Genomic DNA, 18914 nt, shown 5'->3' with positions numbered 1-18914 from the left:
AGGGGTGTGGTTAGTTCAATGTAGCTTTTTCTTATATGACTTTCTTATAACTGTCGTGAAATACATCTCCCAGCATCCTCAGCCTGCAGCCGATGGCTAGGAGCTTGTAACAAAGAAGGCAACCAGTGGGTTTTCCAGGGGATTTTCATGGCACCACAGTTTGGGGGGGGGGGGGGGGGGCTGGAGGAAGTGTGGCCCATCTTTTTAACATGTTTTGTCATTGCTTCCAGGTGAGGGGTCATCACATTGCAAAGCTTGACCCGCTTGGAATTAGTTCTGTTAATTTTGATGGGGCTCCGGTGATAGTCGGATCTCCAAATATGGGTGAGAATCATTTTGTCAGACTTGTTGTAACTTTTTCTCTTTTTCCTGTGCTTTTTCCTCTTCTTGTTATCTTTACCTTTCTGTGTCCTCTTCACCCAACTGTCCCTTTCTGTGCTTTGCCACCTTTCCATCCTTTCTGCCTCTTCTCCTCCCCTGCCCCCCCCAACCTGCCTTCCCCTGTATCTGACTGCAACTCCCACTCCATGCTTATCTGCACCTGCTCCCAATCATCTTCCTACTGTTCCTACTGTCTATTTCAACCCCTCCCATGTCCTGTCCTTGGAACCTTGAATTCATATAGATCCGTGGGCACCATGTTGCTCAGCTTGACCCTCTTGGCATTCTGGATGCAGATCTGGACTCCTGTGTGCCAGCAGATATTGTCACTTCCTCAGACAAACTCGGTAAAGGCTAATGTGCTAGTGTCACTGCTTCTGCACCTCGCCATCACCACCCCTGTCTGTCTGACTACCCCCCCCCCCCTCCGCTCGCTAGAATACCAGCCACGAGATCACAACTAACAGCTGCGGGGTCTGTGTGCTGATCCTCTGGGGCCCCTATAGGTCCCGCACAGGACCCCTCTTGGCGTTTCAATAAGCAGGCCTTGTGTCACAGTAAAAGTAGCACTCATTATTGCTCTTCACTCCACTCTACTGTAGAGGTGACAATCATTGGCATCAAATAGTAAAAGGGAGGCAGATTCTACGATTTCATTGGTTTAGAACATGTGGGTTTATACTTCATGAAATCAATCTCTTCTGTTTCCATCTATAAACAAACATAGCCACATCATTTATAGAAAGGCCGGGCATAATATCAGCAGTACAACTCTTGAGACAGTGGAGAGGGTTTACATCCAGCAGAAAGGTGCTATAACCCCGGGACCCCTCCATCCTGTAGCTTGCCCCCCAAAATAAACAAGCTGTTAGTTTGACCTCTGTCTGTTGAAAGGGATTATAACTCTCAGGCTATCACGCTGCTGACAAGCTAGCACGACTAACCTAGACTAGTGCATCCAGTAACCAGCACTAACAGAATATTTGGGGCATAATGCATGTAGTGTGTGTATCCGGCTGGCGCCGTGTCTGCTTTGGGTGTAGGGCATGTTGGTTGGTGGCATGTCTGTGTGTGGTTTGTTTGTGAGTACAGGAAGCTGTACTGTTGGTGTATGTACATATGGCCACCAGGCATTTACTCTCATGTTTGCCAATTGTTCTGGAGATTGACTCTGTTCTGCAATGGACTGTGGACTGCTAGACAGTACTTGCCCTAGGTTAAGCTGTGAGGTGTTCCGGAGCTCTCCAGTATAACTTGTATGACTCCAGGTGCCACTCTTTCCATTGTGAGTTTCCATAAGTGACAACGCCACAGTTAGACTGTCGGTTCATTCTGGTCAGAACTGGCCTAGTACAGCTATCCCTCGGCTCATTCTGGTTAGAGCCAGGTTCCCTTCCTATAGTGCATTATTGCTGTCTGGAGCAGTGGATCCTACCTAGTTACCCTTCTGTGGCCCAGAGTGTGATGCACCCTCCTGAGTGGAAGCCACATTTTTCCAAGTGCCATCGGTATCCTTCATAGATCATAAAATAGTCATGTTGCCTTCCTTTCTCTCGTACAGTAGTTCTGCCATGCTTTATGGCACAATCTAGGATTATAACAGCATTTAGACCATGTTTGCATCGCTGCAGGATTCTGAGCCCTTATCTGGATTAATTAGTACAGTGACTGAGATCTAGAACGCTGTTCCCCCTTGAGCCGATATATTATAATTAGTGCAGTGCTGCCACTGCCAGCCCCTGTTATGTCATACGTTAACGGTAGTGAGTATTCGTTAGTGTCGGAAATATTTCCAAGCCTCCTGGCACCACTGTCTCCCCAATGTAATCCACACAATGATGCCCTGTAACCCATGTTGTGTTCCTGGAACCAGCAGGTAAGAACCTTGTGCTTGAGAGGTTATAGGGTGCACGGGACACTACAGCTGCTGCAGGGCTACACTGGCCAAACACATACTGATAACAACAGCACGTTGGGGGGGAATTATATATGTTATAAAAAAAAAAAATAGAATGGTGTCCATGTATTACCCCGCATACAGTATCCGGCCATTCAGTCTATGGGATAATGTATGTGATTGGGACCGTTTCAGCCCTCCGCATCATTTTTAAAAAAACGTTTGCCCCAGGTAATGCAGTTTTATACATTGTGTTCCGATCTTTAAAAAAAAATTATGGAATTTTGTTTTTTAGTGAAGGATTATTATCGTTTGGGGTGAATCCAAAAAATAGTTTTTGGCATCTTACTAACAGATTTATTTTGTGTACATATTGAGGGTTTTAGTTGTTGGTTACTATGAGCAGGCAGGATGAAGGCACTGACCTATAGTGAGCTCTGGTGCATGCTGCCTGCCCACAGCAGCACTCACGGCCAATAAGCAGTCAGAAGGATACACGCCTCACCTTCACTCAGTCACCACCCCATCTATCCACTCACATGCATAAACCCATACTGACCTATCTATACACTCACATACAGACCCATACTGACCTATCTATCCCCTCACATACAGACCCATACTGACCTATCTATCCACTCACATACAGACCCATACTGACCCATCTATCCACTCACATACAGACCCATACTGACCTATCTATCCACTCCCATACAGACCCATACTGACCTATCTATCCACTCCCATACAGACCCATACTGACCTATCTATTCACTCACATACAGACCCATACTGACCTATCTATCCACTCCCATACAGACCCACACTGACCTATCTATACACTCACATACAGACCCATACTGACTTATGTTGCTTACAAATAAGTTTCTTATGATGTTATGCTATAACTGCCCCCGTGGGCCTGGAATGACAAAATCGAGTCTAGGAGGAATTTGTCTCCATTTGACTATGGGAGGGTTTAGTCCACAAGCAGGAAATGGTTCAACAGATCCTAGTTGGATGTCGGTAAGTATCACAGTCACTTCATAAAGAGCTAAACCTTTGCATACAGGCACAGACATGGGATAACTGCACGTGTAATGTTTATCTGCCATTGAATTTCATGCACCCCCCCGCCTTCTTGTCATTTATATTAATGGAAGCCACTTGTCACTGGCTGTTTGTAAGGGGCCTGTGTTATCTGGTGCGTCTCTGTTGGCTAAAATACAGAGAAATTCTCCCTGTGCTATAAGCCTTAAATAAGGCTTCTGTGCAGGTCCTGCAGGAGCAGCATCTCAATTTCCTGATGCAGGAGGAGTCTTCTGGCGCTTCCCTGCTCAGTCATGCCATGTGACGCTTCCTGCATCAGAATCCTAAACTTCTGTCATTCTGTCCAGCTGGAACAGCAGGGGGTGCTCCTGTAACGCATTCATGATATCAACAGTGTAAAAACTGTGTGAAATCTAAGAAAAAGGTGAAGAGTATATTAAGTTAAATCTTGGGTATTTGTCCCTTTTTAGTACAATTCTCAAGCTCTGCAGTTATTTGTTAATCTGTTATGGCCTATGTACTATCATGTATTTATGGGATAGGGTTGAGGTTTTCCCACTACTCCCCTCATTGCCATCGCTAAGTTTGTTATAAGGATATAGATGTGTGGCCATTAACCTTGCATGTAGATCCAGCAATATCCAGTAAATTAGTGTCTACATTCCAGTTCCATGTCAGTAATACTATAATGCTCCTGTGCCTATGAGTCAGGGCATATACACTGTCCACTACTTTATTTTGTATTTTTTTTTTTAGTAGCAGAAGGTCCTTGGATACTTTATAGGAAGTTTTCTGTGTATTTGTTTGGCTGCTTATACACTTGAAGTATTAATTGCCTCTATTTAAGATGTTCTTTGTGCCTATGAAGCAAAGCGGGCCATCGGAAAGGCACTTTCGTGTGTCCTGGCACCGAGAATGTGGGAATGTCATGTGCATTGACACACAATTATGGCAGAATTATGGCTTGCACCTTGTACTGCCCCCTGGTTGTGCTGCAGATTTATTTAAAGTTTCCTCTCTGTTTCCCCCACATGCTGCACTCTTTGTCCTTCTCCCCATGCCCCCATGCTCCTCCTGTCTTCCCATTCCCACCCAGACCTGCAAGCATTCATGGACCGGCTGCGTGTTCTCACTGTGGGAGGTATGAACTATGTCCTTTCATAACAATCACGGCCCAAACCCACGGGCTGCAGTCGCATTTATTACAGGAACAGCGGGGCATGCTGGGGGTGGCACATATGGGAGATGCCTTTTAGCAAAGGCTACATGTTGCTTAGAACTGACTTGTGTGATCATTAAGCTTGCCTGTTAGCCGCCATGTATGGTTTGTGCTTCATGCAGTGAGAGTGAAGACTAGAGGCCTGGCTTCATTTATTCATTCACTGGCCTGTTTTTATTGCACCTCACATAGCAATGCATACATGGCAGAATGTGTCTAGTTAAGCTAGCTATTTGGCCTTCTGCTTTTAATCCCCATTGGTATACTCATGATGCAGGCAGTAATGCATAGGGGTGTAGCTTTGTATGAGTTGCTCTATTGCTTCCTGTAAAGTAAATGATACCGGCAGGCACTGACCCAAACAAGCATCATAAGGGAAGTATTAGTTATTACAGAAGCATATTAGGTACAAATAATAGCCATACACGTTTCAAGCTGCACAGATCTGCTTTTCGCCTGTTTATAAAGCCAAAAAATCCCCCACACCCTGTCCTCTTGCTCAATACCATCCTGTGATTGTAGAACATGGCTCTAGTAAGGCAGCCTGCCCTGATACAAACCAGAATGTTGCCAGCTTTAGGCAAGTATAAATGCCCTGAGCAAGTGGGTGCAGGGAATGTGACTGAAGGTCGTACTGTGGCCAAACACCAGAATATCAGTCCCAGGCAAGACTGTAATGGAGTTGGCACCGTGCCTGCATAGTGCAGAGAGTCCAGGCACATATCTCTCTTCCTGGGAAGTTATCAGGGAGCATGAAGGTGAAAGGTACAGAGTGCAAAGTTTATGCAGAATGCCATGTACCCCTGTCTTGTTTGGGCACAACCAGGCATAGTGCCCTCTATACAGAGGCTTTGCTGTGCAGTATACTTCTGCTCTCAACACAATACATTGGCTCATTACACTAGGGGAGGGGGGGGCCAATGGAAGGAACCTAAATAAATGACAGCCTAGCGTGCTCAGGAATTCAGTTTGACATTGGCAGTGAGACTCTGTGCCTGGTTACTCACATTCATGAGGATTCACCTAGAAGTCTTTAGAGGTTGTTTAAGTGCTATATGATGAGCCCTGGCTCTCTGGGGTGCGGGGGCTGCTTGAGTACTCCTGTGTGAAGCTGCTAGATCCTGTAGTTGAGGAGGGCACAGGGACCACACAACTTCTGCAAGTAGAACATGCAGCCATTAAACACAACCTGTTGTGCTGACTTATACACCTACCTGTGAGTGGGTGTGGGCCGACCCCAAAAACTCCAGTGTTGGCCTAGCTGTTTGGGATAAACTATTGGTTATGTAAGGTGATTATGAACTAATGTATATTTAGCTGTCCAGTTTTTTTTTTCTATTTGCTGCTCTCTTCTGTCTCACCTCCCTCACTCTGCCAAACTCATACACTAAATATACTTGGCACTGAAACCTCACCCAATGTAATACTTTACATTTGTACATTCTCCTTTTTCCAAAAATATAACCTGACAATGCTCTTCACATCCATACATATATATATATATATATATATATATATATTAGTGTGTGTGTGTGCAATATATATATTTGAGATAGCTGTCTCCTCCTTAACTCATTTCTGTACAATCCAACGCATTCCACTTGTCTGCCATGCTTCACTTTGTTGGTGCCCTTGTTCTGCAATATGGCTGTGCTTGCTTGCTGCATCCTTTTCTTCCTGTAACATTACCTGCATCTGTCTCTCTGACCGTCATGCACCTTAGGCTTTTATGGGCTGCAGGAATCTGACCTGGATAAAGTCTTCCATCTCCCAACCACTACATTCATCGGCGGCAATGAAATGGCTCTGCCCCTGAGAGAGATCATTCGAAGGCTGGAGGTGAGAGGACAGAGTTCTACATAAAAGCATAATATGTGTAGTCCAGAAAGTAGAAGGGCTATGACGCATGTGTAGAGAAATTCCATAGTGGAAAACCGCTGCTGCTGCGTTTTTCAGCATTGACAAGACTTGCATCTGCCTGAAAAGACTTGAGCAAGGGGCAGTAGTGGCACGGACAGACTGCACATGTGACATGCACTTAATGCACCATTGTCTGTGTCTGCACTGATTAATCATGGCTTCCTTCTACTGCCCTCCTCTCACAGACTGCATACTGCCAGCACATCGGAGTCGAATTCATGTTTATAAATGATCTGGAGCAGTGTCAGTGGATAAGGCAGAAGTTTGAGACCCCAGGAATCATGCAGTTTAACAATGAAGAGAAAAGGACCCTGCTTGCCAGGCTGGTTAGATCTACTCGGTAAGTGTGCTGAACAGCTTGGCTTTGTCCCATCAGTTACGAATCAATGACTCCTGTGAGCTTACACTTGGGCATAATCTCTCTCCTGCAAAGGTTTGAAGAGTTTCTCCATCGCAAGTGGTCGTCTGAGAAGCGCTTTGGTTTGGAGGGGTGCGAGGGCTTGATCCCTGCTCTGAAAACCATCATTGATAAATCTAGTGAGAATGGGGTGGATTATGTCATCATGGGGATGCCCCACAGGTATGTTCTACGTGTGTGTGTGTGTGTACTTTTGGAACCTTCTAGTTCTGCTAACTCAGTGTTGCCCCTGCAGTGGATCCCAGGCCTGGGCTTGGAGTCAAAATGGGCCCTGGCATTTCAAGTATATAGTGGCACAAACCGCCCCCCACCAGCCCAATAAATGGTAACTGTTTGTGGCATCTTACAGCAGCCCCTCTGGCATTTGCCCAACACACAAATTGCCAGTCTGGGCCTGGTGTGGATCCCTGTATATAAAGCTTTAATGAAAAACAGCCATTGTTCTGAGCCCTTTCAGCCTGTTGCACTCTTTCTCTACCATTTTCCTAGAAATAATGCACAGGCCAAATGACTATAACCACAAACATCTGACAGATCAGTTGTCCCAACATAACATGCCTTGGTTAAACTCACTGTTCCTTCCCCGCAGTCATGTGGGCTTTGCTTTAGTAACACTTTCCATGTGTCTGGCAGGGGCCGACTAAACGTACTGGCCAATGTGATTAGGAAAGAGTTGGAGCAGATTTTCTGTCAGTTTGATTCCAAACTGGAAGCTGCAGATGAGGTGAGTGACTCCCCAGTACTTATAGACAGGGGAGAACCAGTGCCAAATTGAGGGGTGGAAAACCTGGCGATGCTGGGTAAATGGCTTACATGATGAAAAGACAGGGACCCCCATCAACTGGTCAAAAAAGCAATTGCCTAAACTCGACAGTCCATCGTAATGAAAAGTTACTGGACCCGAAAGCAACATAAAATAATGTTGGTTATAATTATGTGTAAGTGCCCCTCTGGGCCACTATTTTTTTCTGGTTTTATCTATAGTTTGCGCACCTACTATGAAAAGGAACGGCCCCACCGAGGTAGTAAATAGGTACCCCATCCTTTTCATATTATTCAGGATTGCACCAGAGTGAGCTCCGTGGATAGTTAAGTGCCAGTAAATCCTCAAAAGTGAATTTTTAGGTCCTCATTATTTGGCTTCCAAGTGCTCATTCCATTGCTTGTGGGAATAAAGGATACAGGGCGCCTCTCTCACTGCTCTGTTCTTTGCAGGGCTCCGGAGATGTTAAATACCACCTGGGAATGTATCACAGGAGGATAAACAGAGTGACTGACAGGAACATCACCTTGTCCTTGGTGGCCAACCCCTCCCATCTGGAGGCAGCAGATCCTGTGGTCCAGGGAAAGACGAAAGCTGAGCAGTTCTACTGTGGGGACACGGAGGGCAAAAAGGTGGCCAGAAGATGACTTGTGGCATGAACAAAGCTGTTTGTTTAAATATGACTCTTTAAATAACACGTCTGTCTGTGTCCACAGGTGATGTCCATCCTGTTGCATGGTGATGCTGCATTCGCAGGACAGGGCATTGTGTATGAGACCTTCCACCTTAGTGACCTTCCCTCCTACACTACACATGGCACTGTGCATGTGGTGGTGAACAATCAGGTATGGCATTTAGTGTGTTCTGGGCAGGGTATTCGGCATAACAGGGTTATTGGCAAATAACATGGATTCAGCTGCCATTCCTGTTGTCTGAGCTGGACAGTGGCTGGGGTGTGCAGGTTTAATAGTAGTGAGAAATTCTGTGTCCTTCCATTGTATAAAGAACAGTGCTTACATTCTGTACATTCCTCGCATTGCTTCTTTACAGCGCTGTTTAATAATAACACCTAAATCACACCTCATTGCTTGACTGTGATTAAACCTTCCCCTCCAGATTGGTTTCACCACTGACCCTCGAATGGCCCGCTCCTCTCCCTACCCAACGGATGTGGCCAGAGTGGTGAATGCCCCCATCTTCCATGTCAACGCAGATGACCCCGAAGCTGTGATGTACGTGTGTAATGTGGCTGCAGAGTGGCGAAGCACCTTCCACAAGGATGTCGTGGTGGATCTGGTATGGGCTACCATTGTAACTGCTACAGGAACACTTCCCAAAACTTAGATTTATGCTTTATGGTCGCGTGCTAATGATGCACTTCAAGTCGATGTGAGCAGGGCCCTGACTACACTTTAGGTGACACCAGTGTGCCTACAGTTACTGTATCACTAACGCCACCAAATGGAAATGCACCATATGAACTCATTCTACCATTTATTTTGAGTCCAGAGTTTGGTATTTAACTGTTATATGGTTGCTAACTGCCTGGTTGCAAGGGTAAATAAAAGACTGGAAGATAGGTGAAGGATTAAATGAATAGGAAGATTAAATAATAAGTAGTAGTAATGGAATTGTAGCTGCACAGAGCAATAGTTTTTCTCACACAGTAGCTGTGTTTTGTCAGCTGGGGTCAGTCACCTGATAGTGGCACTCGTCTCTTTGCGCCATTAGGTGTGTTACCGTAGGAACGGTCACAATGAGATGGATGAGCCCATGTTCACCCAGCCGCTGATGTACAAACAGATTCGGAAGCAGAAGACTGTACTGCAGAAGTACGCAGAGACCCTAATCTCTCAGGGAGTGGTCAACCAGCCGGAGTATGAGGTAAGTACCCAACGTAGGTTCCATTTGGTTTCAAGGCATTGGGTGTAGAATGGCATAGTCATATGGTCTCTCCATCTACAGGAAGAAATTTCAAAATATGACAAAATTTGTGAGGAGGCTTTTGCCCGATCTAAAGATGAAAAGATCCTTCATATCAAGCACTGGCTGGACTCCCCCTGGCCCGGTATGTGTCTGTTTCCTGTACATTTTGCCAATGGCAATACAATAGCCAAGGGATCATTCTGTATCACTTGCTTAGTGGAGCCTTAAGCTTCGTGGGGATTGGGGGTCCCACCTGGGGTCCAAACAAAACTTCACTGGCTTCTTTCTGATTTTAGGCCTTAGCACCCATAGCCATTTTCATAAAAGCAAGGAAAGTGAGTGGGTAAAAACATGTAATTGCGCTACAACTAATTACTCACATTAATTTTTCTGTGTTGCCATTTCATACATCGAGGCTTGAAATTATTGAGCTGGCAAAACAGGGAAGTTTAATGCAGTGGAGCTTCCCTGCATTCAGTGACAAACAATACAACGTTTAGGGAATGAACCCCTTTTCATCAGGTCTAAAGGCCTTCCAACAGGTTAACGTAATACCCAAAACTTTGCATATCACACATTATTGGTTACCACCTACACTCCTGCTGCATACAGGTGCATTGATTGCACTGCAGTATATTGCTTGTGCATACTGAAGTCGCAGGTAGAACCATGCAGTGGTCGCTGATTGTATCCAAAGATTAATACTAGCTTTTGTCTTGGATTGCTGTGCTTCTGGTCCTTCTGAGGAAGCTTATGCTTAGGCAGATGGCAGACATGGCTCTCCAGCCTGGTGCATTTTGGCCAGCTTTTGGTAAACCTTTGAAAGCTCCAGTACTGACTCTTTTCAGCCCAGAAAGACTGAATAATTTTCAAGCCCAAAAGTGCCTTCTCCTAGAGCATCTAGCCATTTCCTGTGCAAGTGATTGGTTGCACATTATACACAGTATGGCTGACTGTACCTCAGCTTAGAGCAAGATTCCACTCTCTGCTTTTGGCTTTTGGGGGCACCTTGGTGTGAGACACACTGAGAAAGCAGAACCCACACTGTGCAGTTGCAGTCAGGGCACAGGGGATTTACTAAAGGAGAGACAACAATACTTGCTACATGATTCCCCCATGGGTTCTTTGCCATAATCTTTCAATTCTAGTGTTCTGTGTGAGCTGGGTTAGCTCTTGGGCTTTGTCTCTGGATGTTTATTTGGTCACTGACTAAAAGACCATCATGTGCTCACTAAGACCTCATTTCCAGGACAAGTGTGGTTAAGGCAGCTAGGGCTGTATCTGGAAGTCTGTCAAAAGTTTTGTGTTCATGGAAAATACGTGTTGGCCTTTTCGGATCCCAGCCAAAGAGAAAATCCCATGTAGGAGGGAGAAAAGGTTGGGAATGCAGGGCTTCAGATCTGAATGGGTCCAACTGAAACTCACTTTGAAACTTCAGTTGTGGATTTGCTAGGGCCTGATCCCACAGAATAAAGGGCACAGGGTTTAATATTTGTTTTGCTGGAGGAAAGGCAAAAAGACTATGTACAACCCACGTACTGTCAGCACTGCACCAAGTCATGTGGGGTCCTTCGTGACAATACCTGCCCCCCCATTAGCCCACCTGTCAAGTTATAAACCGGTCTTATACACTTTCTTATACACGAGGCAGCAGTAAGAACTGACGGTGCACACAAACCATGCGCTATTAATACATTGGGATAGGGGTTTTTTATGTTCTATTGTGGCTTTGTTCTGTTCCTTGTAATGATTTGCCTTCTGTTTAGGGAAGAGCGAGGCCCCATATTAAGTACATTATGCAATCCATGAGTTCTGTCATGTAACACTTCCATCAGTTTTTATAAAATATACTCAGCTTGGCATCTAGAATCTGTGTGTCTTGTGCCATTTGTTTAGCCGGTGCGCTGACTTTCTGTTTGTGCAGGCTTTTTCACCCTGGACGGCCAGCCCCGCAGCATGTCCTGTCCTTCTACTGGGCTCAGTGAGGAGGTCCTGACGCACATTGGGACTGTGGCCAGCTCCGTGCCAGTGGAGGATTTCACAATCCATGGAGGTAACCTAGTGTGACCGGGACTTGAGTTGGACCATGTGTTTTTTTGTTTTCTGCGTGTGCCTGTTACATTTCTGTAACTCTTGCCTGTTCTTCATCTTTACTTTGGTGTAGTGCATCTACCAAATGTATGTGAGTTGTGTGCTTTCATCATGTGACTGGCAACACTTAACCATTTGCTCCCTGCCAGGTCTCAGCCGTATACTCAAAGGTCGTGGAGAGATGGTAAAGAACAGGAGTGTGGACTGGGCTCTGGCAGAGTACATGGCATTAGGTTCCTTGCTTAAAGAAGGCATTCACATCCGACTGAGTGGGCAGGATGTAGAGAGAGGCACCTTCAGGTACTGTAGTCTTTTATAGTCCAGCAGCTTGGGGCGGTAATATTCACAATTCCACCTGCACACATTTACATGAGAAAGTAATGCAGGCCAAACACAGATCAGAATGTGGTTTCTCAGCTCTGTTTTCCACAAGTTCCATCAGTTCAACACTTTTCTCTCTTGTCCCACAGTCACCGCCACCATGTCTTGCATGACCAAAATGTGGACAAGAGGACATGCATCCCAATGAACCACCTGTGGCCTAACCAGGCTCCTTACACTGTTTGCAACAGCTCATTGTCTGAATATGGTGTGCTTGGTACGTACAGAGGAAACCAGCAGAGTTAAAGGGATGTGGCAGGGCCAGGTTTGGCCTCTTCTTCAGAAATATAAAATGCAGGTGTTTCACTAGGATATTCTTTCTCAAGCCTCCTACACTATATATGACTTAAAGGATGGGAATGCAAATCTGGGAATCTCTAGAGGACTGGCCAATTGAGCAGTCTAACGAAGGGTGACCAGACTTGTGGTGTCTCAGTCTGGGTTGAGCCTCAGTGCTGCGCAAGGTGTTCATTTCCTTGGAATCCCCTATATAGGGTTACGCTGGAAGGGTAGGAAGGATGCAGATAAAGATCTGCAGTCAGGGTTTTGGGCAGTGGTGTCTGGATTTGGGCAAACGGGGTAAATTGCTTGATGAAAGGAAATCCTGGGAGTATCTCTAATCCTGTGACTTTCCCTCCTTTTCTCACTTCCATCCATTTCCTAGGTTTTGAGCTGGGATTTGCCATGGCGAGCCCAAATGCCTTGGTTTTGTGGGAGGCCCAGTTTGGAGATTTCCACAACACGGCTCAATGTATCATCGACCAGTTTGTTTGTCCAGGTCAAGCCAAGTGGGTGCGGCAGAATGGAATTGTTTTGCTGCTGCCACATGGTATGGAGGGCATGGTAAGTAGGCATGGTGTCTAAGCCTTCTCAGTATGCATTCATAATGTGAGTCCTGCGTGACTGCCAGGGTTACAGATTGCCCATCTCGCCCATAGGGTCCAGAACATTCCTCTGCCAGACCGGAACGTTTCTTGCAGATGTGTAACGATGACCCCGATGTGTGGCCGGTAAGCTTGTATCTGTTTTGTTACAAATTTAGTTACGTTCCAACAAAATACCAGCTGCCTAACCCTTACAGCAAGATGGCTGCAGCCTGACTGGTGCTCAGTGCGAGATGTCAGCAGATATGTCCCTGTTAGCACAAAGGGTTTTCTTTCACTGTGGGGGTGCTGTTCTCTGTGGGGCACCTCTTAGTAGTGGCTGTTCCATAGTGTTTCTGTAAGTAGAAATGGAAACCCTATACTTTTTAAATTAGGATGTCTGACCAGAAGCCTCCAGTTGTTGAGGTACATGTAGGTGACAGCAGATTGGGCAGCTCAACTGGTATATAAACACAGGCACCCAGGGCCAATAGACGAGGAGCCTTGCTATGGGGGACGGAATGATTAGACCACTGTTCTCTGTGTTGAACTTTCCTTGCCCTGCCCTTAACATTCTGTTTCCCTGCAGAAAGTTTCTGAAGACATTGCTGTTCGCCAGCTTTACGACTGCAACTGGATTGTTGTCAACTGCTCCACTCCGGCCAGTTTCTTCCATGTGATCCGCAGGCAGATCCTGTTGCCCTTCCGCAAACCGGTATGGTCTTGTGCTCCATCTCCTCCTTCATGTATAGTGCCATTTCTTGCCCTATGCCTGCAAGATGGCTGTTTCCAGCACTTCACCAGCCTTCCTCCTCACTAGTTCTCCCTGTTGGACTCTTTACAGCTGATTGTCTTCACTCCCAAGTCCCTCCTGCGCCACCCTGAAGCTAGGTCAAGTTTTGATGAAATGTTGCCTGGTAAGTTGGCATTACAAATGAATAGTATCGCTTTCCTTTGGGTAGTTTTGCAGCACTGGTACTAATTGGCACAATATGATTATTTGAAAGGGAGCAGCTATGATTCTGATTTGCTTTGCTCTGCAGGCACTCATTTTGAGAGAATTATCCCGGATGCTGGGCCTGCTTCCCAGAACCCTGAGCAGGTGAAGCGCTTGATTTTCTGCACAGGGAAGGTGTACTATGAACTCAATAAAGAGCGCTCAAGTCGTGGTATGGATGGGGATGTGGCCATCACTCGTGTTGAGCAGGTGAATGGAATGTACTGGGGGTGCTCCTGGTGGCATTGGGATGGCACAGGGGGCAATGGCAAACAGTTTAACCTTATGCTGTTACGTTGGTACAGGGGCATTATTCCCTGCACACTTACACTCCAGGGCAGCTAACCAATTCCCCTTTCATTCCTTTAGTTGTCTCCATTCCCGTTCGACCTTGTGGAGAAGGAAGTGCAGAAATACCCCAATGCTGAACTGATCTGGTGCCAGGAAGAGCACAAGAACCAGGGTTATTACGACTATGTGAAACCCAGGATACGCACCACAATTCACCGTGCTAAACCTGTCTGGTGAGTATCTAACCATTCGGATGGATCAGAGCAATGATTTGTACAAGTTTGGGGTTATTGCTGTCACAGGGGGTGTCATTGCAGCGTTGGTTTTAAATTGTTTCTCCCTTCTATCAGGTATGCTGGGCGCGACCCTGCCGCCGCTCCTGCCACGGGCAACAAGAAAACCCACATGACAGAACTCAGACGTTTCCTTGATACTGCGTTCAACCTGGATTCCTTCAAGGGCCACTCTTAGACCTGCAGCCACTTCTCTCCTTTTGCACTCCCTGACTCCTCATCCACTCACTCTCACAGGGGACTCTCTATGTCTTTGCTTGGCCTTTGCAGAGAGGGTGCCCTAACGAAGTCATTCAGTTTGGTTTCTTGCTGCTATCAAAGTGCCCCCAACACAAGCTTCTCAGCAGGCAGTGGAGGGAGAGGGGTTGTTGCAGTTGGTAACCATATGCACATGGCATTACTTCAAGGGCTGTGTTTTTGATTCCTTTTAAAATCGTGTTAGAACAATAGGCATGCAGATGCCCACTATCTTTTAAACCAGAATGTCTGAATTACAACTCTGAGCAAGACTGCCTAAAGCTGGGAGTTATAATTCAGCCGCTGGAGAGACGCACATTTGGTGGCCCTTGTTTTAAATAAAGGATTTCTGCCAGTCATATAATGCCCTTCACTGCTGGCTGGTCCTGCAAGGCACTGGGAAAGGGTGTATGAGAGATTATTGCAATGGGCTGTTGGGCAGTTCAGGAGCCAGGGTGGGTCACTAAGGTTGTACCCCTAGGTTACTGCATGTCTCCAGCCCTTTGTGTATATAGATACGATGTCGCTGTACAGAAGCATATCGGAGGTCTGTGGGAGGCTTCTTACAGAGGAGTCAGTGTTGGGGTGCTGCCCCATGTGAATATGCACCAGACTGCAGTTGTTTTCCCTCCATAATTATTTAATATGTTCCATAAGCCCCCCCCCGTAAATGGCTTGCAGAACTCTGTGTACATGGATCGTTCTTTTACCATATTTCCCTTTTTATTTAAATAAGAATGTCCTATTCTCTTGTGAATACCCACTTGGCTTCACAGGCTCTTTTATTATCATGGGGGCAATGCAGTGTGTAGGGGTTTTAGAACATTTTAACCCTTTATCTTCCCATCCTCTTTTAGAAGGTTAAAGTATTTTATATGCAGCTAAAAACCTATGTAAGAGGGAGGGGGGATAGATTGATCTCTGACCACTGCTGCCTGTTCTCCCTCCTCCCCCACCATGCACAGCCCCTCTTATATACAAGCTTGCAAATCATTATCTTGGCAAAGGATTCTGGGTAAAGCCTCACTTACGATCCTCTTAGCCATCCATGTACTTTGCACATTTTTTTTTTTTTTTAATGAATACCCAGCATTCTTTGCTGTCTTAACCCATTTTCCACCACCCTAGTTCCTTTGGTTGCTATAAAGTATACAACAGCCCCTATACAGCCACACGTGCCAAATTGTGCCCCCCAAACGCAGGAGGAAGAGGCGGTGAGGAAAAAAGCGCGTCCCAGGAACCAAATGAGCTAAAGGATTTTATAAGAAGGCCACTGACAAAACAATCTTATTTATTTTGGTAAAATAAATAAAAAATCTAAATATATACAGAGGTGAGTCTCTTTCATTGCTTTCTGGCGTCTGCTTAGCTGAACCCAATGTGAGGCTTAGTCATGTGACTTTAGTGCTCCTCTGAAGATACTCTGGCAATCTAGCCCTGCCCTGTGGAATAGTTTGTGAGCCAGACCGATCAAGCCAAAAAGTGTTCCTATACCAGGAAGGATTTAGGCCCTGGGGTGCTGCTGCCATGAGGTTACCTGGGGTGGCAATAAGACAGAATTTCTTCTTATTCCACTTATCCGGGCACTGATTTTCTGAGCAGCGGGGGCAGCCTGGACCTCCGAAATGTCCCTGTTTCAAGGTGTTCATGTCGGCTTGGCATCTTGGAGCTTGTTTGACTATTAACCGAGTGTCAGTGACTCTGCACATGCTCAGTGAGCTCTGGGAAAAGCATAACCGTGAGGTGAGAGAGACTGGTTTCCCTGCTGCCATGTAATGTGAATCTAAATTGGTTATTGACATAGTACCAAAGGCCAACACACTATGTTTAGCATTTTATAGCCTCGTTCTTTGAGGTTTAGATCTTTTAGAAAAATTACTACCAACCCCCCCCCACCCTTCTCATTCAGGCCTGAGGTTAAGAAGGGGTTTTAGAACCTGTGCCAACCAACCTGTCCCCTCAGACACCATAAGAGATGTAATAAAAGAGTGGGTTATATTGCAGTTGTCAGAGTAGACTTGGGGAGTTGCAAGCAGGGAGGGGCCACATGAGTAGTTCGGGCAGCTTTCAGTTATATAAATCTGAAATAATTAAACCCTTCCTGTTCAAACGCAATAGCATATTATGGGTTGCCTTGTTCTGCACTGGGCGGCACGAAATGTGAAGCCTAACAAATTTATATATAATTACTTAGTGCTCTACTGGTTTGGTTTTTTTTCTACTTTAAAAAATACTGGCAGTATAATATAATAATTTTGAAATAGCACCACGTTCTGTTTAGTTTGGCTGACCTGCCTCAGTCGGCAGAAAATTTAAGTTAGTGTGAAATTGTGCTGCTCAGAGACCAATCAGCAGGGAAGAGTCAGCTGACATTTCTCTGGCCAATTATAAGCAGAGCAGCAGTACAAGACTTTCAGTAACTGAGCTCAGCAGCAGGTGGCACTGTATCACATATTAGCAGTGTAAAAATAAATCTTAAACTAGAAGAAAAATAATGTGAATTGCAGAAGAGCAATCTGAGCAGAGTTGCTTTAGATTATTCTGAGGGTGTTATAGTTCCTTTTACCAGAGAAGTACAAAATGAAAAAAGTGCACCTGTAATGGTATTCCTTCCATGCTGAACTTAGAGCAGACAAACTGAGTAAATGGAACGTCGCGCATCTACCTCCATTGCACTGACATAACTGGCAATTGCTACCCCCACCCCCAATACTGAGGCCCTGAACTCCACTGGGATTGTGTATGAGTGGCAGTGCCAGTGCTGCTGGACTGAGCCATTTGTGAATTTCCCTTTTCACATAATTTCCTCCAGCTTCTGCCTAGCAATGTACTGACCTTACTGTCTGTGTATGAGCCCCACCCCATGAGTGCAGGGCAGTCTGGCTCTCCCTGTTATAAGTGTAAGGGAATGGCACAATTGCAGCCCTTGGATCATAGGATACTCTGATTCATTGCTTTTACCACTAGGTGGCGCAGTTAGATAAGGCAGATGGAAGCGCATGTAATGAGCCTTCTGCTGAGGTCATGCTCTGTCAGCCATGGGAGTCACTGGCGAAGGAGATGGTCTGCGAGTCAAACATTAGATCCATGGGGTCATCCGTGTCACTCTGGCCTCTCACATATAAAGATATATATATCTAACATTTGTATGCGTGTGATTATATCTATCTATCTATCATCTATCTATCATCTATCTATCTATATATATATATATATATATATATATATATATATATATATATATATATATATATATATATATATATATATATATATATCCTGATAGTGTGCTGCTCTGCATACCATATGAATACAAATGTATTTTGGAATTGCACCCCCTCATCCTTTTCCAGAAATTCTTGTACCCTAGGAAGGTTCCTGACTACCCCAATTCAGCCCCAACCACTTCCACCCTTTAAAAGGCTGCCTGGCAGGGGTTACTGATTGCCTGAAAGTCTCCCAATAAGCATTATTGCATTACTGGAAATAGATTATTGGGGTGGTGGGGGAGATTGTGGCTTTTTGGGGGGTGGGGTTAGGGCATGGGGATCCATAGAGCTGGTGTGTTTGGGGGGGGGGGGGGGGGGGGGAGCCAGTACTGCCTCCCTGGAGAGCCACTGATGGTGTATAAGTGACACCAGGCAGGCAGCACTGTTTGCATTGGCATTGATACACAAGCTGATAATACAGAGAGAACTTCCCCAGAGTGCAGGGGTTGCACATTGAATCTCTCCCAGGGGGGCAGCAGTATGGCAGATCCCACCAATGCAGACAGGGTGAGATGTGCTGTTATGCACTAAGGTGTGTTCTGTCTATAGGATAATAAAGCCTAATGAAGGGCATACAAGCAGGTTGGAGTCTGGGAGGGAAGGGGTTAGAGCAGCAGTGATATTAATAAAGGGATGCTCTGCTGGTCGGTTCCATGGGAGGTAGGAAAGTGTAACTGGCTGATGGTTTCCTGTTTCCATGGAAACACCTGGCACTGCAGAGACCCCAGAGGAGGGGCTGCCCAGCTCTCCCCCCCCCCTTCCCTCCCCTGCCCAACAGCCTGTGTCTCTCACTCTTCTGCCCTCCTCTCTCTCCCTTTCCCTCTCTCATTGTTCACTCTATCCCTTTCCTCCAGCCCTTTCCTCTCACTATCTCTCTCTCCCCTTTACTTACCCCCTCCCTTCCTTGCCCCCCACCTC

The 18914-nt window shown here is 45.9% G+C and overlaps 1 protein-coding gene across 2 annotated transcripts in view; it reads left to right on the top strand.

Annotated features, from left to right (window-relative positions):
* Positions 1-16055, top strand: part of ogdh (oxoglutarate dehydrogenase) — a 28999-nt gene extending 12944 nt beyond the window's left edge. Inside the window, exons 4-23 of one of the 2 annotated variants that reach the window (XM_012958716.2) lie at positions 626-728; positions 6271-6386; positions 6653-6807; positions 6901-7047; positions 7519-7609; positions 8101-8280; positions 8365-8493; positions 8765-8944; positions 9380-9532; positions 9614-9716; positions 11499-11627; positions 11815-11965; positions 12136-12263; positions 12711-12889; positions 12985-13056; positions 13499-13624; positions 13754-13826; positions 13953-14116; positions 14276-14430; positions 14548-16055. In XM_012958716.2, coding sequence (XP_012814170.1) covers positions 626-728; positions 6271-6386; positions 6653-6807; positions 6901-7047; positions 7519-7609; positions 8101-8280; positions 8365-8493; positions 8765-8944; positions 9380-9532; positions 9614-9716; positions 11499-11627; positions 11815-11965; positions 12136-12263; positions 12711-12889; positions 12985-13056; positions 13499-13624; positions 13754-13826; positions 13953-14116; positions 14276-14430; positions 14548-14668 — 2655 coding nt within the window. In that variant the 3' untranslated portion in view covers positions 14669-16055. 2 annotated transcript variants of the gene reach the window in all.
* The last annotated feature ends 2859 nt before the right edge of the window (positions 16056-18914 follow it).

Source organism: Xenopus tropicalis, chromosome 3, assembly GCF_000004195.4.
Source record: "Xenopus tropicalis strain Nigerian chromosome 3, UCB_Xtro_10.0, whole genome shotgun sequence".
Taxonomy (NCBI): domain Eukaryota; kingdom Metazoa; phylum Chordata; class Amphibia; order Anura; family Pipidae; genus Xenopus; species Xenopus tropicalis.
The sequence above is the reverse complement of the archived record's forward strand: the minus strand, read 5'-3'. Positions and strand labels throughout refer to the sequence as shown.